The 23,364-nt window shown below is 44.2% G+C and overlaps 2 protein-coding genes across 2 annotated transcripts in view; one reads left to right on the top strand and one right to left on the bottom strand.

The window, feature by feature from the left end:
- Positions 1-23,364, bottom strand: part of LOC134372395 (leukocyte immunoglobulin-like receptor subfamily A member 6) — a 65,513-nt gene that overhangs the window by 5,868 nt on the left and 36,281 nt on the right. Inside the window, 5 exon segments of the mRNA XM_063089913.1 lie at positions 610-660; positions 958-1,008; positions 1,330-1,530; positions 1,533-1,631; positions 1,892-2,188. Of these exon segments, the coding sequence (XP_062945983.1) occupies positions 610-660; positions 958-1,008; positions 1,330-1,530; positions 1,533-1,631; positions 1,892-2,188 (699 nt within the window).
- LOC134371663 (killer cell immunoglobulin-like receptor 2DL4) lies at positions 5,846-22,494 on the top strand. Its single transcript, XM_063088519.1, has 7 exons — positions 5,846-5,957; positions 10,935-11,000; positions 11,240-11,275; positions 12,067-12,348; positions 15,177-15,476; positions 18,708-18,760; positions 22,369-22,494. Exons 1-7 carry the CDS (start codon positions 5,846-5,848, stop codon positions 22,492-22,494), a joined length of 975 nt encoding a protein of 324 aa, XP_062944589.1.

Genomic DNA, 23,364 nt, shown 5'->3' with positions numbered 1-23,364 from the left:
TTGACTGGGCACCTACTGTAGCCAGGTATGTGCTGGGTCCTTGCATTCATCACCTCCAAACCTCACACAATCGTGCAACAAAGGATTCCCACCCCCACCCCACCCATTTTACAGATGAGGAAACTGAGGCTCTGAGAAGTAAATCACCTGCCCCAGGCCACCCAGCCAGGAAGGAGCAGAGCTGGGATTTGAACCCGGCAGTCTGACTTCCAACCCTTGAACTTTCCACCAGGCCTGAAACCCCTGAGCTGAAGGAAAAGAGCCTGAATGCCCCCTAGCTCCCACATTGTGCATGGCCCTGCTACCCCTTCCCTGCATAATGTCACCATCACTGCTCAGATGGGGCAGGCCCACTGCAGAATGGGTCTTGGGGGGATTCTCTGGGAGAACTCCTCTCCCAGGAAGTCACAACCAGAAGTAAGAAATGAAAGGAATATTTGGATCTGGTCTGGGCCAGGCCTTTTCCTTTCACACTTGGAGAAACTGAGGCCCAGACAGTGGAAGGTCTTGTCCAAGTCTCTGTGTCCAGAGGAGCCCGAACTGAGGTCGTAACTCAGCCCCTGCCTCTTCTGAACCTCACCTCACCTCCCAACACAGCCGCTCACTTACCACCCTGGGAACCTGACTCTTTGGATGTGAGGTGGTGATCCTCGGGGCCTCCTGAGATCAGGACAGGGAGTTGAGGGGCTGGATCTGGTGTACCACTCACTTCAGTCCAGCTTCTCCTGCTCCAGCCTGGACCTCCAACAGCTCCCTCTACCTTAACCACCCACCCCTCATCCAGCGCAGCCTCAGAGCCCCGCCCCTGGGAGCCTGTGGTCTCATCTCTGCCAGACACCTAGCTCCCCTGGACACAAGCCATGCTGAGATTTGGGACGAGGACATAGATTAGCTGAGAGTCTCTCAAGGCAAGCCTGGGAGAATTTGAAATTCTCTGGACAGGCCCCTGAGACTCACCAGCTGTTGAGCTGGGCTCTGTGGGTAGGGGGCTTGGGACCCCAGAGGATCCTAGGAATAAGGGCAAGAGGAGAATGAGGGGTGGGGGCTTCCCTCAAGACCTCATTTTTGTTTATTCTTCTCTTACATCTGCCTTGTCACCTCCCTAACGTCCCCCCACTATCCACTTGGCACATTCTGGTGATGAGAACGTGGGAGGGACGGGGTGAGAAGGCTCCGGTGTGCCTCCTGCTCTGTAGAAGATAAACCCCCCTCTCCTGACCCTCCCTCAGGGCCCTCCCCCCCCACTCCAATCCCAGTCTAGGGGTCTCCCAGGAAGGGACTTACGCTGACCCATTGAGCTTAGAAAGGACAGGGTCAAGAGCCACTCACCTGAGACCACAAGCTCCAGAGGGTCACTGGGGTTTGACAACAGGTTGGGGAAGTTGCTTTGTGAGCCATAGCACCTGTAAGTCCCCCGGTGAGATGACATCTCAAGTCTCATGGAGAATTTGGCCTGGTACTGCTGAGCTCTGTACTTTGATCTAAGACACAGAGGGGGATCGTTTCTCCCCACTTTGGACAGAAGAAAGGGTCCATTGGGCTCCATGTCTGACACAGCAGGGTCACGTTCACTCCCGAGGCCACCTTGGGGCCCAGCTTCATGGAGAGGCAGGGTCTGTCATGGAGCTGACCTAGAGAGAGAAGGATGGGTGAGGGGCTGTCCCCCACTTAGTTCTGAGTTGAGACCTCACCAGGACCTCTCTCTGAGGACGCCCGGTGTCTCTGCCTATCTCTGTTTTCAGAGCCTCTGCCCCTCCCCACCTATCCCCCCTCTCTGTCTCTCTCCCTCTCTTGTGACCCCACCCCTCATCCTGGCCATCACTACCCGCGACTCCCCCAGCAGGGCCTGTGCAGAGTCTGGGTCCCATACTGAATCCACTGGGCTCCTCACCGGCCATCAGGATGTCCAGGGAGTCACTGGGGGCCGACCACTCAGAGGATAGGTTGCGTGCACCGTAGCACCTGTATCTGCCCCCATGGGAGCCACTCCCAGGGTCCAGGGGAAAGTCAGCCTGAGAGAGCCCAGCCTGACACTGCTGGCCAGGGCGCTGGGAGAGATCACATCCCCCCTCCTTGGACAGAGTGAGTCTGTCATAGCTGACATCAGAGAGACACTGGAGGGCCAGACTCTCTCCAGAGGCCATGAAAAGGCTGTGCTGGGTCACCAGGTAGGGCTTCTTGGACAAACCTGGAGGGAAAGACAAGCTGGGACTACAGAGACTGGTTTGTCCCAAACACCTCCCATCTCCCATCCTGGCCCTTCTTTCAATGTTTGGTAGAATTCAGCAATGAAGCCATCCTGTTCTGGGCTTTTATTTGTTGAAAGACTTTTTATTATTGATTCAATCTCATTACTTGTTATTTTTCTATGGCCCCTTAGTAGGTTGAGCCATGGGGGCTGGTGCTCCCCTCCAGGTGCAAGGGGAGTTCAGGTGTCACTGATGCTGCGTGGGTCTGCTGGGCTCACCTCACCAGGCTGGGCATTGGGGGATGGTGCTACCCTCCAGGTCCAAGGAGAGGGGAGAGAGTTACAAATGTATGAATTGTATTCATATGTCTAAATATGCTCTACATAAAATTCCACAATTTACATCTGTCATTATAGTTATTGAACCGCAGGAAAAAATCACAGAACTACATTCTGTAAAGTAAAGATTCAATATAAATTTTTTCAGTTTCATTAATTGTTTTGAAATTCATATTCTCTATATATCACATTAATTTCTATTATGTATAAGCATATATATTATAAAAATGTATATTATATATACATTTATATGTAAACCCCTCATCTTCAAGAGCAAAACTTTAAATGTTATTAGTATTCAAATTTTTTTATTATTTGAAGGACATAACTATGAAGAACCTTTACTATTTATTATTCTGTGGCTTTTTCTTGTCAGCCCAGAATGTATTTACTTTCTTTGCACTTAAAATATATTAAATAAATATACAATTGGATGAAAAATAGTTAACTTCATAAATTTATTGGCTTCGGTCCAAGGTGTGAATACTGTTAACCATTCTTCCTGGCAAGAAACCCACAAACACCTTCAAACACATTCTAGTAAAGTCTATATGCTCAAATTCTCATCATTCTTAAGCAATGCAAGCTTCATACTTTCCAATGGGTAATTGCTCTGCGTGCTTATTTGGAAAGTGACTGACTTCAGCTCTGTGCATACCACTTATAATTCAAAAAGCTTGCAACAGGTTTTATGAATCACAGCCTACTGTATAATATTGAGTATTATTGGTTCACAAAAATATCCTCTGACACATGACAAAGTTGCTTGCATTATATATGTTTCAATTACAGTATTTATTTAATATCCCATTGTATGGTATGATTTTTTAATTAAATACGAACATCTAATTTATCCTCTGCCATAATTAATCAGGTCTTTCTTGGGAAGCGGGAAACCTGGTAGAGTCTGACAGTAGCTGCTGGGAGTAAATGGCAGCATCATTACGGAAAGAGCGTGTTATCATCTAGCGTATTTCAATCTTGACATGCCACATACCCCAGCAATTCTACCCTGGGGTATATATTCAGAGAAAATTCTCACTCATACAATGCAGGGGACATTTGTAAGAATGCTCAAGGTACTGCTCTTAAAAGCAAAATGCAGGGAAGAACATGTCATATGAAGCAAAGAAATAAAAAGTCGAGGAATATTCAGGCAATAGAACATGAAATATCTGTCAGGAAATAAGCAATAGCCATGCTAAACAGTATGGGCATATTAATATAATTTTGAAAACAAAAAGACAAAACCAGACTTCTTTTGTTCTATATTTAAAACTTAAATATAAATAATTATACAAACACACACACAAAAATTATATAATGTAAGTAACAAATATGAAAGAACCACATGTGTAAAAAATAGGATGGAAGACATGAACACAAGATCCAGAATGACGGTTGTTTTATAGGTTGGCAAGTTCAGGGACAGGTGACAAAACATAAGTTGATATTATTATTGTAAATGTCCTCTTTTTAAATTCAGTAGTGATTTCACAGGGCTTTTCTTTCTATGATGTCTGTGATTTTTTCTGATAATATCAGTTGACTGTTGGAAAGAACTTTCAGCATTATGTATACATATCTAAGTACGTATTCACATGTTATAGATGTAAAACATTTCAAATAAAATTTCAAGAGCCAGAATTTGCATGCTTTGTTCTGTGTTAATAATGCAGAAAAAATATTTCTGTTAACTTCTTGATGCTTGAAACAAAAATTTAAGTTTGAATATAGTTCTCAATTTGCAATTAATGCAATTTTCAAAATAATATAATCATTCGATTTTTATTCTGCAAATACTAACAATACTAATGCTAACGATGCATATATGTTAATTTCTCAGGGGAAAATTGCATAATATAAATTGAATCACATATAGGTCTCAAAAAGCACTAAGACATGTTAAAACATCATTTTATAATTTTCCATCAAGAAAAATTAAATTCGAAGTTTGTACATGAGGCGTTGGTCAGTGATGGGCTTCAAGTCAGGTCTGTATAAGGGGCTGCATGGACCAAGAATATTGCCTAAACTTTTTCCACAGCACCCCCCATATCTAAGATAAGAAGAAGCTGTTCATCTTCCTGTGTGGTGGGCAACACGTAAACTCTGCAAACTGTGAAGCTGGGGCCATGGCAACCACACCTTTGTTATTTTCCCGTTTTGCTCAGCACCTGTGTACTGTCCAGCGGAAGTAGCTCAGTGTCCTCCAAATTTGTTAGGCTCCTACACCTTGGTAAGTCCTGAAAGAAAAGAGAGGAGAGGGTTAGGGTGGAGATCCTGGTCTGAAGAACTGGCTTGTCCACCACACAGGACTGAAGGTAGGATCCATGGAAAGCTGCCTTCATCGACTATCTGAACACAGGCTGAGCCACCAAGGCTAACATCCAAGGCAGGTCACCGCTACTGGAAGGGAAGGATTCACTGGGAAAGAGTCATCTTTGATGTAGTTTTCCTCCCAGGAGTCTGTCTGGGTCGGAGGATCTGTGCACACATGGGTGAGTCCTTCTTCAGCCCCATGTTTCTGTGTTGGCCAGACACAAAGAGCTCCCCCAGGCAGGAAGGATGGAGAACAGAGATGGGCTGATGCACATGCCTTGGGAAGGGCTTTGCAGTGAATCTCCTGGGGCACAAGAGGAGGGGTCCTCTGGACACCTGAGGCTCTCATTCTGTTCTAGTGACCTTCCCCAGATACCCCTCTGGGCTCACCCAGTCTCCTGAAGGAGTCTGTGATGTTTGGAATCTGGGTTCTCTAGGAATCGGTTAGAATGACATCAGTAAAGAGGGAAGGGTCCAATGGTGGGCCACATGAAACCGTCTGAAGGCCAGGAACAAACCCAGATCTTCCTGTCTGTCCACAACACTCAGCTAAAGGGCCTTCCTGCTACCAGAGTCTGAGGAGGGACCGGTCTGCTGGCAGTGGCCTCGGGAACCTGGTGGCACATTTTTGTACAGAAGAATTATTTTAAATAAACTTCCTATGTTGTCGTATATTGCTTGAATCAGATAGATTTCACCCTTCTACCCTATAAGTATATTATGATTATTAAAAAAATTTAAGAGGAACTTTGTTCAATGTTTTATCAACACTCTAAGTGAAATTGCTGCACTAGGAGATCTGTCATGTCCAAGCTGGGGTGGGCTCTGTTCTTTGCCTACCACCAGGTAGTCCTGAGCATCAGAGACTCTGGTTTGAATGACAAACCTTGACTTCACTGTCACTCCCGTCTTCAGTTCGTCAAATTCAAATTATCCACAAGAAGGGAAGTCCATGTCCCAGAGCTCTAGAGTGGTCTTTTCAACAACAGCTTCACCATGAATGCTGGGACCACAGTCCATGCAGGGACCTACAGATGTTTTGTATCTTACGCCTACAACCTGGCTCTCTGGTCAGGGCAGAGCGACCCCCTGGAGATTGTGGTCACAGGTACGAGAAGTGCAGCCCAGCCCACGCCCACTCTGTGTCCCTACAGTCCTACCCAGAGTCCACACACAGTGGAAGCGGAGAGTTATCATAGGATTCCTTATCAGGACCCAGTGAAAGAAGAATAACACGCTCTGAGATTTTAAAGACGGGGAATACTTTGCTCATGTGAAGGAAGAAAGGGAAAGCCGGTAACCTTTATGATGTAACCCCATTTGTCTATTTTGGGGTTTTTTTTGTCTATGTTTTCAGGTTTATAGCCGTAAAATCATTGCCCAGATGAATGTCATATATCTCTTCCTCTGTGCTTTCTTCTAATGGTTTTGTAGTTTCAAGTCTTTCATTTATGTCTTTAATTCTTTCTCACTTGATTTTTTATATAGTGTGAGGTGAAGTTCTAATTTCACTTTATTCTTTTGCTTGTTGTGATGGTTAATTCTAGATGTAACTTAATTAGATTAAGGAATACTGACAAACCTGATAAAGCTATCTTTTTAGGTGTGTCCATGAGGGTGTTTCCAGAAGAGATTAGCATGACAGCCTGAGTGGACTGGGTGGGAAAGATCCGCCCTCAATACGGACGGGAACCATCCCATTTGCTGGGGACCCAGAGAAGGCAAAAATGGAGGAAAAGTGCGACTCTCTCTCTCTTTGTAGAGCAGGAATCCACTCTGCTCGCCTGTACGTGGATATTAGAGCTCAAGACTCTTCAGCTTGTGGGTGCCAGGGCTTACACCGACGGCTCCATCAGCTTACCTCATGCTAAGGCCTTCAGACTGACACCAGCATCCAGTTTGCAGATGGCCTATCCTGCGACTCCTCAGCCTTCACAATCGGGTGAGACAATTCCCCTAGTAAATCCCCTTATTATAAACACATCCTACTGGTTCTGTCTCTCTGCAGAACCCTGACTAATGTACAAGAGGAAATCCAGACTTTCCAGGACTATTTACTGAAAAGACTTTCCTTTTTCCTTTTTCCATTATGTGCTAGTGGCAGCTTTGTCAGAAATCAGTTGACTGTAAATGAGTGAATTTATGTCTAGGCTCTTTATTCTGTTCCATTTCTCTATGTGTCTGTTTTCATGCCACCAGCGTGACTTTTTTTGGTTTATTATTTTAATTTTAGGGTTTTTTTGACAGATTATACTAGTGCATAATTATGGAACGCAGTAGTGCTGTGATATATAATGTGATATAAAATGTGTTGAATGAATCAAACTAATTAACGTGTGTTGATTATAATAGCTCTGTAGTAGATTTTGAGATGAAATAGTGTGATCCTCATAATTTATTTTTGTTTGTTTGTGTTTTGCTCAAAATGGCTTTGGCTATTCAGGGTAGTTTGCAGTTTCATATGAATTTTACAATTGTTCTTTCTATTTTTATAAAAATTGCCATTGGAATTTAAGTAGAAATTTCACTTAATCAGCAAGATTTCCGACTTTTCCCTTCCACTCATACATGTTAGTCAGACAAAAGTATATGTTAATTACTGGTGCATATTCTTCTTTCAATTCTCCCAAATGCAGCAAAATAACTTAAGACATACCATTAAAAAGTTAAATATTTCTATGTTAAAATTAGTGTCGTATTAGAAAACATGTAAAACCCTACTGCACAGGGTGGAATATGTGGATGGGTGAACCAGAGAAACATGAATGTCCAAATAGTTCCTAACTTTTTAGGACAACAGAAGCAGCCACTCCACTCCTACTTTCTGGAGTGAAGCAATCTTCTCAATCGGGGTCACTTTCAAAGAATTTACCTGAGATGGGGCATCACCAAATTATGTTTTATGTTTTACCTGTACTGCATTGGCCAGCTGTTACCTTATTGTCTCCAAACCAGGTCTGGTATTCAGGTTAGTAAATGTTATCAGTTTGGTTTTTTCTTCAAATAGTCTGGAGTTTCCTTCTGACATTCAAAATTGGAGGTGGACAACTTGATTTCCTACAGAATTATGTTAGTGGATATTTATGTATAATCTAAAATGAGAGAGACAGACAGAGAGAGAGAAAGAAACATGAGTTTGGAATCTTGGGTCATAGAAAAATATCAGATAATACTACAAAATTTTAAATTTGATTGTTTTGTTTTTGCTAATAAAGAGGAATGCTATGATACTAAATAACTGCATAATGCTTCTACTGGGAAATTAAATAATTTTAACTGGTACTGATTCAATGTTAGATATCCTAACATGGAAAATCATTTTGATTTATATGTTATGATTGTTCTGTAATATCACTAATACCTATTGAATATGTCATGTATTACACATAAAGAAGAGTTTCAAGCTCAGAAAAAAACAAAAAAAATGTGTCAGAACTCTATTTTTTTTTTTTTTTGGATAGCACTAAACATACAAGATATCAGTTGGAAAGTGCACATTATTTGCAGGGATACACACAACATTAAAAAATGAGTTGCACTAAAAAGTATAAAGCAAGTTTGAACAACAACCAAAGAATGCAGAACGTAAGTTCTGATCTTAATATAATTAAGGGAGAAATCAATTTTATGAAAACTTTTATAATAGATGTGCTTCTACACACTCCTGTGCCAAACAGGAAAATGGAATTAGAAAATTCTTGAAACTGAACAGTAATGAAAATGCCACAGGTTTTTTCCCCCTTTTCAACTCCTTTTCAGTTCTTTTTGTGTGTGTGTGTGTGTGTGTGTGTGTGTGTGTACCACAGAACAAGTCTCAATACATTTAAAGAGACTAAGATCATAGAAAATATATTCTCTGACCACAATGACAGAAGGATATTTAGAAAACTCACAAATGTGTGGAAATTCAACAACACTGTCTTACATAAACAATGGATAAAAAGAGAAATCACAAGGAAATTAGAGTACTTTGAGATAAAAATAGAAGAGCAACATATCAGAATTTATCGGATGAAGGGCTCTCGCAGTGCTTAGAGGAAAATTTATACTTTTAAACACCTATATTAAAAGTAAGAAAAATCTCAAACCAGTAAAGTAAATTTTTACCTTAAGAAAATAGAAAAAGAAGAGCAAACTAAACCTAAAGCAAATGTAAGTAGGAAATAACAAAGATTACAACAGAAACATACGAAACAGGGAGTTAAAAAACAGAGAAAATCAACAATAGCAAAAGTTGATTCTTTAAAAAAACCAACAAAATGTGCAAACTTCTATCTAGATTGACCAAGAAAAAAAGAGAGAAGACTGAAATTACTGAAATCAGAAGTAAAGCAGGGGCACTGTTACATTGCCATTATGGTTTTTTGTGGTGTTAAGATTTAGTTTCTTTCTCTTTCTCATTTGCACTTTTGTTCTGCCAGTGGGTTTTGTTCTTGTGTATTCGTGGTAGTGACTGTTGTTTTTTGGATTCCAGGTGTAGGAATTCCTTGAGGATATCTTGCAGGGCTGGTTGTGTGGTGGTGAACTCCCACCATTTTTGTTTGTCTGGAAAACACACTATTTTTCCCTCATTTCTGAAGGAGAGCCTTGCCTACTATAGTATTCTTGGCTGGTACTTTTTCTATTTTTAGTATTTTGAATACATCATCCCATTTTCTTCTGGCCCGTAGAGTTTCTGTTGAGAAGCCTGCTGTTTGTCTGATAGGGGCTCCCTTATAGGTGACCTGACGCTTTTCTCTTGCTTCTTTGAAGATTCTCTCTTTGTCTTTGAGCTTTGCCAGTTTGACTATGAAGGGTTTTGGAGAGGAACTTTTGGGGTTGAATCTGTTTGGATCTTTGAGCCTCCTGGATCTGAAGGTTCAAGTGTCTTCCCATGCTGGGAAATTTTCAATTATTGCTTCATTGAATGTATTTTCAATGCTTTTTTTTTTTTTTTCTCCTCCATTTTTGGAACACCCATGATTCAGTTGTTTGTGTGTTTCAGGTTGTCTGCTAGCTCTCTTTGATTTTCATTTTTTAAAATTCTTTTTTCCTCTTTTTTTTTCTTTTTGGTATGCCTGGGTTCTTTCCAAAAGACTATCTTTAAGATCAGAAATTACTTCTTCTGCTTATTCTAGCCTGCTGATTAAGCTGTCAGTTGTGTTTTATATTTCATCGAGCGAATCTTTCATTTCCATGAGTTCTGCTACATTGCTACTTGCTTTTACAAGGTATTAATCTCTTTGTAGATTTCCTCCTTCATATCCTGGATTTTTTTTTCTCATTTGATTATATTGTCTGCATAAGTCTTTGTATATCTCAGTGAGTTTCCTTAAGATTGTTTCTTGGAATTCCTTTTCAGTGATTTCAAGGGTTTCCTGCAATTACTGCATTCTTTTGGTAGTGTCCTATTTTCTTGCATTTCCATATTTCTAGTATCTCTATGTTGATGCTTGGTCATCTGGTAGAGCAGTCACTTCTTCTGTTACTCTGGAGTGGGCTTTGAGCAGAGAGACATCCTCTTTTTTTCCAGTTTCCTCTGGGACTCTCCTTGAGTCAATGCAGTCTAGTGTCTGGCAGGCAGCCTGCATGGTGGCTGTGGCTACTGCTGTGGCATCAAGTGACTGTTGCAGCAGCCATGGCTGTGACAGAGGCTGTGATGGGCCAACCACACATCAGTGGTGTTTTTGACGTGCTCCTTGCCGACTCCCAGGTGGGGGATGCTGCTCTTGGCTCCTGTCTAGGACCACAGGTATGATCTGCTTCTTGCCTGTTTCTGGGAGGAGGGGGCTGCCCTTAGCTCCTGCCTAGGACCTCAGGTGTGTTCTCCTCAAAAGTCATTCATGTGAGTACAGGAATCAATCATTCTCAGTATGAGTGGTAGGTACAAGATGTGTTTCAAGTCAGACCATACTAAATGGTTTGAAGAAGCAATCTAGTCTGAACAAATTCTAGGACCCATATTCTTCCTTGGCTGGGCCTCCATCCCCAGCCTCATGGAAGATAAGGGGAGTTTACCTTTGTCACCATTCCATGTTATTGTCAACTTGTAAACTATGGAAGCTGGGCCCACTCATGACATCCTGTGCACTGCTCAATTTTGCAGGATCTCTGCTCTCTGTCAGCAGAAGCAACACCATGTCACCCACATTCATCAGCTTGCTGTGTCTTGGTGAGTCCTGGAAGGAAATAAATGAAGTCAGCACTAGGGTGGAAGTATTGGCCTCGGGGGCTGGGTCTCTCCATAGCAGAATGCCATGCTTCCGTGAAGGCAGGTGGGCATTGATATTTGAGCTTATCTTTTCTTGAGCTCAGGCCTGGCTGCCCAGGATCATAGGCCAGGTGAGAGCCAGAGGAGAAGGTCAGCTTTTGTGTGGAGATGGATCGTTCATCCTGGATCTTTCTTTCCAGGGTTCTTCATGGTCCAGATCATCTGCATACAAGCGGGTAAGTCTTTTGCCTAAACCTTGGGTTGCCATCTACCCAAAATAAGAGAATTTTCCTGTAACAGCAGGTCAGGTGGCATAGAAGGTTGGACTGATGCACTGACTGTTAGAAGCCTGTGGGTGAATGTCCTGTGAACTAGAAAGTGGAGGTCCTGGGAACGTGTGCATTAATTCTGTCCGAGAAACCCTACCTAGCCACTCTCCTCTTAGCTGAGCCAAGCTCTAAGGGAACCTAAAGGAAACTGTGGCACTCAGAGCTGGGCTGTGTGGAGAGGAAGTGATGTCATTTGTAGAGTAAGAAAGGAAGCAGTGCTCAGAAATGGGGGCTTCTCTGAGAACAGGATGGTAACTAACATTCTCCAGCACTTTCCTGACCAAAAGAGCTGCAGAGTATGGTACCTATTTTTCTATCAGAAAAGGTGGAGAGCTGAAATTTCAGAATATTCTGATGCAGCTTTAATTGTTTAATACGTACCACATGTTAGGTGACATTATTTCATTCACACAGAACTTGCCCACTTTACTGTGTCAACTCTGTGATGTTTTATATAACACATTTTGTGTTCTGAATCTAGGAAGAGTCATTTGTTCAGTACTTGCAAAAATGTCTCAGCCACGACATTTTGTAGAAAGATTTGTCATGTCCATGTGGCAGAGGTGCCTTCATGTACCTCTGGGCACCCCTGGTTTGAAAAGGAGCCTAATAAACATAGAAGAGAGAGGAGATAATGTGCACAGATTGGGAGAGGGTGATTCACATTTTTCTCTCTAAGACTGCCTCTTCTCCTCTAGGAGATTATGACAAGCTCTTTCTGTCTGCTTGGCCAAGCCCTGTGGTTCCTCAAGGAGGACAAGTCACTCTCTGGTGTGACTCTCATCTTGGGTATGACATATTCAAACTGCACAAGGAAGATGGGGCCCATGTCCCTGAGCTTCAGGACAGAATGTTCAAAAACAATTTTACCATGAACTCTGTGACCACAGCACATGCGGGGACCTACAGATGTTTCAGGCCTTATTTTCACTCCCCAAAGAGATCAGCAACCAGCAACCCCCTGAAGATCATGGTCACAGGTAAAACAGCTCCTGTCCAGAATGGACGTTTATTGTCCCAGCTTTTCCAATTTCAGAGTTTTCTAGTAGGAGTGTCAGTCAGGGTCCAATCAAACAAAAGAACCTGTCCAAGTATCTTAAATAAAGGAGGATTTAATACAGGGAACTGAGTACATGGTAGGGAGAATAAGTGTTCCCAATGATGTGTACACCAAAACACACCAAATCTATGAATATGTTCTGGTACATTCCAAGGGCAATTAAGGTTGGAGAGGAAATTAAGGTTGTTAATCAGTTGACCTGGAGATGGGGACTGTCCTTGATTGTCCAGCTGGACTCAATGTAGTTACCAGGGTCCAGAGAAGAAAAAGAAGAAATCAGGAGCATGAGGGTCATGGTAATGTGGCAGAATTGAGACTCCACCTGCCATTGCTGCCTTGAAGATGGAGGAAGGGCCACAGGCCAAGGAATGCAGGTGGCCTCTAGAGGCTGTAAAAGTCAAAGGAAAGGCTTCTCCCCTAGAGTCTCCAGAAAGAACACAGCCCTGCAGGTCCCTTGATTTTTACTAGTGAGACTATTTCAGATTCCTGACGTCTAGAACTGTAAGATAGTACATTTGTGTTCTCTTCTGTCACCATGTTTGTGGTATTGGTTACGGCAGCAAATGGAAACCTATACAGGGACCCAAGTCAAGAACAAAATAAGAAGCCCAACAAGGGAAAGGGAAGACACCAGAAATCAGTACAGGCAGGATGCTGATGCTACCACCAGGCTGGAGTAACGTAGGGAGAGGTCAGTGCTCCTGGAGCCAGACTCAGACCAATTCCCTGGAAGCATGGAGAAGACTCAAACACAGCAGAAGATGCCCCGCCTCCTGTCTGCACCTGAAACACGTTGAATAGACATTGCGGATTACCTTGCCACATGCTTTACTCTTTATTTCTTACCTCCTTCCAGGAATTCCAATTTATCAAAAAGAGCATTAACCGTGCTGACAGGGAAACTGGAAGTGAGGCGTGTAGTGGTTGCTCTCCCATCTCCACCATAAAAGCATGTGAGGTCTGTGGGAAACATGCTACAGACAAAGGTGCTAAAACCCTCCCAGTGGGAGTGAAATACGGTGTTACTAGAGCCAGAGAAACAGAGAAAAGAGAGAAAGCGGGGGGATGTGGACACAGAAAAGGACATGGAGACACAGAGAGGAAGGAGAAAGACAGACATGGGGTAAGAGCCCTCACTCATTCCAGGTTCCATAGAATGGACTGAGAAAGGGTGACTCCTTCTAAACTCACCATGCCTTTGCTCCTAGGAGTCCACAGAAAACCTTCCCTCTTGATCCAACCTGGTCCTGTGGTGAAATCAGGAGAAAATCTTACCCTGATATGTTGCTCAGAGTTCATGTTTGACAGCTTCGCTCTGATTCTACAAAGAAGTGTTGGGGTAACCGAGGACCCTTTAGTCATTGCTGGAGAGCCCCATGATGGGGGCTCCCGGGCCCACTTCTTCCTGGCTCCTGTAACATCTACCCATGCAGGGACCTACCCCTCATCCATTCTGTAATCCAGACTACAGAATGTTCTAAGACTTGGAATCCCCAGGTGGCCATGGGGAAGATGAGTGAGTGGATCTTATGGAGAGAGACAGAGTTGGAGAGTGCTCCCCCACAAGAGTCTAAGAAAGAGAAGACAAAGTATAGTCCACTTGTCATAACACAGAGGACAGATACACAGGCAGAGACAGTGCAACCAGAAATGAGATAAAGAGCAAAGGGATAAATCCCAACAGTTATACCTGTAATCAGAGGGAGGGTGCCTTTCTATCCTCACATGTTCAGAGACCCAAGATAGCTTAAAAGTTTGGTTTCCATGTTTCCCCTATACTCTCTTCTCTGACGTGAGTTGGATCTTGTGGCCTCAGCCCATTGGCCCCCACAAATGCTTTGTTTATTCTGACATCTCTTCCTTCTGAATTCATCCCAGAATATCGTGGTCCTGGGTAAAAGAGTTGAACACCAGTTCTTCTAAGCTGTGTGTTCTCTGGGTTCCCAAACTGCTTTACCAGGCCTGTGTTTCAAAGTTAACCCATGTGTTAGGGGATAACTGAGGACAAAAATCCACAGAAAAACCCAATTGGAGGGAAAGCAGAGACACTGGAAAGCAGAGACATAGAAACACACACACGCACGCAGTTTGAGACAACGAAGGGAGATTTGGAGACTCAGAGACACAAAAGGAGAAAGAAGAGAGGGCTGAGAAGTGGTGAGAATGATAGAAGGCAGCTGAGAACACCCCCAAAAATCAAAGACCTGGGGGTGGGGCACAAAGATAGAGAAAAGTGGAGATGTGGGGATGGATGCCAGAAATTCCAAAGGAGAACGAGAGAGACAGAGAAGCAGAGAAAGACTCTAAGACAGAGATGATAGACAGACAGACAGACAGACAGACAGACAGATAGATTGATAGCCAGATGATAGGTAGATAGAAGATGACAGATGACAGATAGATAAGCATAAAGGTGGGGCAAGACAAAGTGAGAGACTCAAAAAAAAAAAAAAAAAAGAAAGACAGAAAGTTCAAGCCAACTAATCCAAGGAGAAAGAAAGACTAAAATATACAGTAAGGGGAAAAATATCTGGGGGAGTTAGGTTGAGGTCAGACAATTAAGAGACAGAAAGCAAGAGATAAAGAAAACAGAAGGTGAAAAAGAGACACGAGGAGAGAGCGAGAGCGAGAGTGAGAGAGAGAGAAAGGTAAGTCATGGCAGCAGGGAGAATGAATTCTCAGATCGGTGTGAAGGACACTGTGTTAAGGAAGCGACTCTTTAACTAAACAGCCTCTTTTTTCTTCCAGGTCTATACAAGAAGCCTTCTCTCTCAGCCCAGCCATGGCCTGTGGTGAGGTCAGGAGAGAACAGGACATTGTTCTGCAGCTCTCAGAGCTCATTTGACTTCTACCATCTATATTGGGAGGGGAAGGCCCTTGAACGCCGGCTCCCCGCAGTGCAGAGCCACAATGGCACATCCCAGGCCACCTTCCCTCTGGGCCCTGCCACCCCAGCCCATAGTGGGACCTACAGATGCTATGCCTCTTTCAGTGGCTCTCCCTACACGTGGTCGGCCCCAAGTGACCCACTGCACCTTTCTGTCACAGGTGAGGAAGCCCTTTCCTGCCACATGCTTTGAGACACACTAAGTCATAGAGCTGTATCTGTGGTTCTTTCTGCTGGTGATTCAGGGATCTTAGGAAATCTGAAAAAAAGAAGCTGTAAGAAGCACAGAGAGGAAAAGACAGTCTTAATATGACAGGGGCCGTCAGGGTGTAGGATGACAGACAGGGCACCTGCAAACCCTCCTTCACCTCCTGTATGGAGGTTACTTTGGGATTCTGTGATCCAGGTGAAAGAAGAAAGGGGTCAGGACAAACCCAGGGGAAGGAGAGGCCAGAGGCAGCTTGAGGAGATGAGAGGTTGCATCAGCCCCTCACCCTTATCCATTTATCAGAAGCCCCTCCTGACCTCTCACCCACAGAGAGAATTCCCTGTTGGGGACCATCGATGTTTATCATCCTGAGAGATATAATGTCTTTTGATTTGGGACATCTTTTATCACCAGGCATCTTCTAGGCCTGTCTACACCTTCATGTCTAAGGGAGGGAGTCGTCACCTGGGGAATTCTAAGAGAGAGAGATCTGAGGACCCAACTGTCTTTAGAAGAATGACAGAGTGAGGATGGTCAAGGTACCAAACCTCCAGAACGAATGATCCTACTCAGTGGTGCAAGGAAGAACTATTGCTCAGCCCTTTTTCCCACTGAATCTGGTGACCAAAGGAGAGCTCAGCCTAGACTGTGAATCCCTGGAGAGACAGAAGGCTATTGCATGAGTGACGACTGTGCCGCTGCCCAGCTCTGTGACCTTGAACTAGTCACCTTCCCTTTCTGATCCCCAGATTCTCCATTAGTATTTGAGTCTGTGATCAGATGCAGATTAGAGGGGCATTTCGCCTCTCGTGCTCTGGAACTAAGGCCTCATCCAAAAGGAAGGGAGGGGTCAGAGTGAAACCAACCCTCTGCTGAGAAGCGATTCCAGCCCGCTCCCAGGGTCTATGAGGATGGGAATGCTGGGAGATGGGAAGGATTTAAGAACATATCTTAAATATTTATCGTCCGTCTATCAATGTTCTATAATCTGAATATTCAACAGTTACAAAGGAAAAAGTTCCTATCTTCATGAAGATCTTATTCCAGGTATGTGTGGAGGGAAATAAATTCTAATCAATCAATCAATCAAAGGATTCATTAATAATCATTAATTTGCATTCATTAAGGTAGACTCATGTCATAGAGGAAGCTGAACTGGATACTTTAGCATGGATGGGTTGGTAGGGAAGACCCTACTGAGGAGTTTCATTTAATGATCTTAATGACAAGGGGAGCCAGTCTTTAGAAGATTGTTGGAGAGACATTCCCCACAGATGGAACAGTGAGTGCATGAATGTGATGTAGCAATGAGCTTGGTTCATTCAAAGCTGGGTTCATTCATGTGGCTGATGAGTGGTAAGCGAAGTGGAGCTGAGGGACGTAGACAGGAGTCAGCCTATGTGAAGGTTTCTAAGCAATGGTAAAGAGTTTGGATTTTATTCTGACGAGATGTAAAGCCATCGAAGATGATTTGAATCAGCGTGTTATGATCTGTATTCTATTTTAGATGGAACAGTTGGCAGATGTGAACAGAATTCGTTTCAGGGAAATACGAGTAGAAGCCATGACTCTTGTCTAGACTATGACATTTTGGGGTAGAAAAGTCATGGCAACTTAGACCTGGAGGTGCTGGGGTAATAATTGAGTAGGTGGATTCAGGACATACTCAGAGGTAGAATCATTAAGAAGAGTGTTTCAGAATCTAGTTCTGATATTTCTCAGCCTGGTGACCTTGGGCATTCTCAGATATCTCTGAGTCTCTGTTTTATGGGCAGAAACTTACAGTTGGGCTATCAGAGCATGAGACAGCTTAGCAGGGAGCCTCGTGGGGAAACATTACATAGGCCCAGATAGAGAAAAAATTGGAGTCAGGCTCTTGTGCGCAATTCATGGCTCTGCTTGCTGTAATCACCAACCTCACGAAATATCGGTGTTCTACACTCGAATGTGGAGTTAGTAATGTCTCTCTCCTGGGTTTGCACTTAGAGTAAGATGCACTCACAAATGTGACAGACCTCTTACCCCTAGAATGGGTCCTGGTACAGAAAATGTGCTCAATATATAATATAGCCCTTGCTACCCTCCCTCTTCTCTCCTGAATCCTCCACCTACTGCACTCTCAGACATCACTGGAAGGGCATGTCATTCTACACAACAACTTCAAATCTCAGCAACAGCAGTAGAGGCATGTCCATCCTCTGGCTGTCTCCACCTCAGTTCTCAAAAAGTACAGTTGTGGTGGGTGAGAAGAAATGAGTGGAAATTGCGTTCAGCTGCAGTGGATTCCGGGAATTTCCCTTTCACGCAAATAATAAACTGTCTTGTCTCACGGGACTGCAGAAACACACACGCATTGGAGTCTGGTAGACCTGGGCTTAGACCCCGAATTGTCTCCTAACAGCTCTTTAATTTGGATAACTGTTATAACTTCTCTTGGAATTTTTTGCACATGTCAGACAAGAGAGAAGGTGATTGGTCAGGATTAAGGATGATGGCAAAGTTTGAGATAACATACTTGGGACACACTGGTATGTCATGTGTGCAGTACGTACTGGCCCAAAATAGGCAACGGATAATGGGAGATTTTATCATTTGCTTATTGACAGAATCACATCCTCCTCAAGGACAGTCCAGCAGGATGAACGTCATCCTTGGACTTTCAGCAGCCATCGTCTCCAAGGCCATTTTTCTCTTTGCTCTTATTGGTCACTGGTGTTGTATCAAAAATCGTAAGTCTGAAAGAGAAGACGGCATCATGAGAGCAGAGTGGGAGTGTAACTCAGGCTCAGAAGTGTGTGTTCATGTCCTGTGGCTTGCTCTGTGGCTTTTTACTGAGGACCATGATTGGGCAGGGACCCCTGTCCCTTCCCTCAAATCCTCAAATTATAAACCACTCTTTTCTCTCTTCTAAGTGCCCCTCAGCTCTGGGGAGGCCACTGTCCTGCAGAAGTAGATGATATGCAAGAAAGGAAGTAGATGGATGCCATGGGTTTGGAGGGGACCCTAGGGCAGTCGGGGTGGGCCTGGGATTATTGATGGGATAGTTCTCTGAATCTAGTAGGGGAGAATGGCTGAGCAACCTCAGTCATACCCTGGCCTCTTTCTGGTCATGGTGTATGCATCTCTGATGTGAGAGTATCGAGGAGCTCTGTTAAGAGGCTTGACTCCCTCTTCTACCTCACAGAGGCCACCATTATGGACACAGAGCCCAGGGAAGACCAAATGATGGATGGAGAGGTGAGTTGTCTCAGCCTAAGCCCTCACCACAGTTTCATTTTCTCCACATGTCCCATGACCCTGTCCTTAATTATTAATTCTCACCCTCTTATTCTTCACCTTCCTCCTCTCAGGTTCCTGCAACAGAAGAAACACAGGAGGTGACATATGCCCAGTTAAACCACCAGACCCTCTCACAGACATGGTTTACTCCAACTTCCCGAAGTTCCAAGCACCTCTCAGTTGAGCCCAGAATCTGCACAGAACTCACCATACACCAAGCCCATGCTGAGGTCAGACCTGGCCCCAGGCTCTGAGAACACAGAGCATTACCAAGCAGAAACCTGGGTCTGTCCCTTGGAAGGTTTTCTTCATGAGCATTTTCTCCTTCTCCAATCATCTCAGCATCTCTGAGGTGACAACAAGCCCCTTAGTAAATACCCAGCTAGCTACACTGTGATAAATATCCAACCATTTCAGGAGATTTTTCTATATTCACCCACACATTCTGGACATATAATCATTATCATCTTACTTTTTTTTAAACTCTACTGAAATGATTCTATATACTCAAATTATTCAATAAAAGTTTAGAAAGTGAGATATAGTCTGTCTGAGATGTCTAATATGGTAACCTTTAGTCATATGTTGTTATTTAAATTAAAATTTGAATAGATTGAGTTAGATAAAGTTTACAATTCAGTTCCTTAGCCACGGGAGCCACAGTTCAAGTGCTCAGAAGCCACATGTGCTGCTGCCGCCTTAGAGAACAGCCCAGATACAAAGCATTTCTACTGCGGCAGAGGGTTCTCACTGTTCTAGATTGAAGATGCAGATTTGAAGATACAGAGTCCATTTTCTCATGGAGCTCAGTCTGAAGAAAGAGACCTGTAGGTAACGATAATATTGAACATCTGTTGCAAGCTGGCTTTATCTAATCAAATGTGAGTAGCAAGCAGAATCCTCTTCTCCTCTCCCAGAATGTCTTATCACCTCTTATGCTCATACTAATTTCTGCTATAGTGTGATTATTACCCAGACTCTGGGAATGTATTTTTTTTGTCTGTTTTTCACATTTTCTTGGTCCCCATTGTGTTCTGGAGAGAATGCACAAATCTATTTTAGCACAAAATATGCTCTGGAAGTTGGTTTCTGCTGACATCTTCATCTTACCCCTTATTTATTTTCTTCCTACTAGAATCAGCATCTACACAGAACAACCCACAAACCGCTACACACAACAAGCTGTTGCTTAGTTCTTAGGATTAGCAGATGCAGCTCCTTCACCTGGCAATGTACCGAATTTCTTGAGCATCTCAGTGTAAACATCCACTTACATGCAAGCATCTTGATCTCATAGTCTGAGTCAGGTGAGCCTATTCACCTCACAGTGTCTGTTCTACAACTTTCATATGCTGAGTTTTGAGTGGCTGTTCTCCACTGGCCTATCATGTCTGCACCGTAAGAGTCTTGAAGCAGGGGTGGAGTGTAATTAATGTCCAGCACCCAAGTGCCCATCCAGAGAGGCTGTAGGAGTCACAGGAAACCCATGTCTGGTGAATGATCAGGATAGCCAACCCCTCCAGAGAGGATCACGGTGCAGACTTCAGAGATCCTCTAATGCGACCCCTCAAAATAGTTACTATGTCTTCCTGGGCCACACGGAGGTTTAAACTTCCTTCACTGTCTGAGCTGATGGGGTAAATGGCCAGTGCTGGTCATTGGGTGTGAGACCGAATCACTCACAGACACACTCCTAGCCTGGCTGTTTATATGATGGCCCCACACTCACCAGTGTATAGTCCATAGCTAGGGTGGTCCTAGAGGAATCCTGTTGTGATAAGAAAGGTGTGAATAAAAGACCAAAGCCCTTCTCCTCCCTGTACTACTGCAGGAAGGATGGTTACTCTGCAGAGTCAACTGATGCTAAGAAAAACTGCATAAGCAAGAGATAAATTTAATTTCGCTTTCACAACATAAACACTCAAAAATAACAGTGAGGGTCATTATTCTTTAAAAGAAGTGGTTTTACATAAATGATAAATGGGAGCTGAAAAGACAGTTTACGTATTCTGTGCTCCTACAATTTTATTGTACTTCAGTGTGGCTTCAACGTTTATCTGGTGGAAAAGTGGATCAACCAATTTGTATTCATAAAACTGTTTTACCTCTGTATGTTTTCTCCTACAAAAAAATGATTACATGGGCTGTCCCCGTGGTTCACTCAGGAGAGTGCAGCACTGATAGCGCTGAGGCCGCAGGTTCGGATCCTGTATGGGGATGGCCAGTGCGCTCACTGGCTGAGCGTGGTGCAGACAACATCATGCCAAGGTTTGTGATCCCCTTACCAGTCAAAAAAAAAAAAAAAAGATTAAATGATCCACATTTATAACTTTCATAATTATTGCATCCATATGCTGATGAGTCTCTTATTTTCTTTCTTGGTTGTGGACATGGGGTGGGCACGTTTCATTTGAATCACGTTTCAGGTACAGCTCCTGCATCTCCTGTGGGTCAGATCATGCTGCTCTGTAGTCTGTGGATTCCTCTGCTGGGGTCTCTCTGCTTGGTCCAGTCTGGGGTGTGTGGGGATACAGACTAGGACAGGGGTGGCCATGGGCATGGTGCATCCAAGCACTCCCCTGCCATAAGGACACACAAAGCATTTCCTACTCTGAGGAGCAGCCAATACCAACCCCACCAAGTTGAATGTGCAGGTCTTTCACATCACCAAGCTCCTGTCAGCTCCGGGGCTGATCCCAGTGAGGCAAGAGGATCTTTCTAGGGCAGCCACAGATGGAACCTCTCTGTTCTGTGTCCTCTCACCACTGATATGAGACCTCATTATGACTCTCCCTTCATTCAGGACCCCCCGGCTTATCTTTCCCTCCAGGTATGTCTAGAAAGCCCTCCCTCGTGACCCAGCAGGGCCCTATCCTGGCATCTGGAGAGAGTGACCCTCCAGAGTCACTCTGATTTGGCTACGACAGATTTGCTCTGTCCAAGAAGTAGGAACGTGACCTCCCCAAGAGCCCAGGCCCACAGACCCAGGCTTGGCTCTCTCAGGCCAACTTCCTCCTGCGCCCTGAGAGCAGCTCCCACAGGGGCCAATAGAGCTGCTACAGTGCATACAACCTCTCCTCTGAGTGGTCGGCCCCCAATGACCCCCTGGACATCCTGACTGCAGGAGAGCAGCCCAGTGGATTCAGTCAGGGACCCAGATTCTGCACAGAGAGCTTTTCATGTATGTAGGTGGAAGTGTGTGTGTGTGTGTGTGTGTGTGTGTGTGTGTGTTTGTATCTGTGTCCTTGACTCTTTGCACGTGTTTGTTTCAATGTGTATATGTATGCATGTTTGTGCATTTTATGTCTGTGTGTTCGTGTGATTTGTTCCTGTGCATGTGTTTCAAATTCTGTGTATATATGTGACTATGTTTGTGTGGTTTTGTTTGTGTTTGTTTGTGGTTGTGCAGCTGTGTTTGGATACAACACAGCAGATGGTCATGGGAGATTCCTGGTTTCCATCCATCTGACTGTGTTGATAAATAAATACTGAGTCAAGGGTTCTTTGAAAATGAGGCAGGAGCATCTCACAGTTCTGGGAGACCCTGTCATCCCTTTTCTGCCCAGATCCAGACGCCACAGTCTGGGGCAGTGCCAGGGCCCTCGAGTGCACCCTCCACACTGCCCGGACAAAATGATGTCCATTGGAGAGAAGAGACTGGACACCCTGGTCCCACCTCAGGCTGGCTCTAAAGCAGGTGACACCCTGAAGCTTTAGTCTGTTAGGGTACAGGCTGTTCTTATGATAGATGGGGATAACCTACACAGGACCACGGTCCCTCTGCTCTCCCCTCACCTCAGACCTGTCCCTGATATCCAGGGACATCCTAAGATCTCAGAGTCAGTACCTTGACACCTGGGCCATGGTTTCCAGAGGCTACAAACTGATTGGAAGACATTTTTTTTTAGCAGATTTGTGACTGTATTTAATGAACAACACATACACCTAGTTCTAAATGTAACTTAATGTGAGGTGTATTTGCAAAGATAGGCATTATGGGATCATTGATTCCTCCCCAAACTCCTTCCTGGCCACAGTCACCTGCAGAAATGGGGTGAGCAAGCATCTCTCAGGAGAGTCTGAGCTGGGGGTGTGGACAAAGGAGGGCCAAGCACATCATCAAACTTCCTGAGCTCCCACTTCCCCAAACCTTCTTGTGGATCCTCACTGCACCTCTAAGACATGGACAGTAACCCAGGCTTTTAAGTTAAGAAAACTGGGCATCAACCCATTGTGGTCAAATTCCAGACTCCACATTGTGTGAAGGATTTTGGTCATGAATCTGAACCAGCCATGTGCCTGGCTCCAAACTCCGAACAGCTCCCTGGCTCCCAACATCTCCACGTTGACTGACAATGCTGCAGGTGAAGGGCGCCTCCTTTGACCAGGGCAGAGAACAGGGTGAAACGTCACTCCATCAGAGCTCCCAGCAACCACGCCGTGGATGTGCTCTCATTACTCACATCTAGTCGTTCATAAGTAAGTGCTTCTCAGCGTGTGTGCGCCCCGGGATTCCTGAAGTGGTTGTTGCAGAGCATTTTTTTACCAGCTTTAGAGTTGCT

This window comes from Cynocephalus volans, chromosome 3 (genome assembly GCF_027409185.1).
Source record: "Cynocephalus volans isolate mCynVol1 chromosome 3, mCynVol1.pri, whole genome shotgun sequence".
Lineage (NCBI taxonomy): Eukaryota > Metazoa > Chordata > Mammalia > Dermoptera > Cynocephalidae > Cynocephalus > Cynocephalus volans.
The sequence above is the reverse complement of the archived record's forward strand: the minus strand, read 5'-3'. Positions and strand labels throughout refer to the sequence as shown.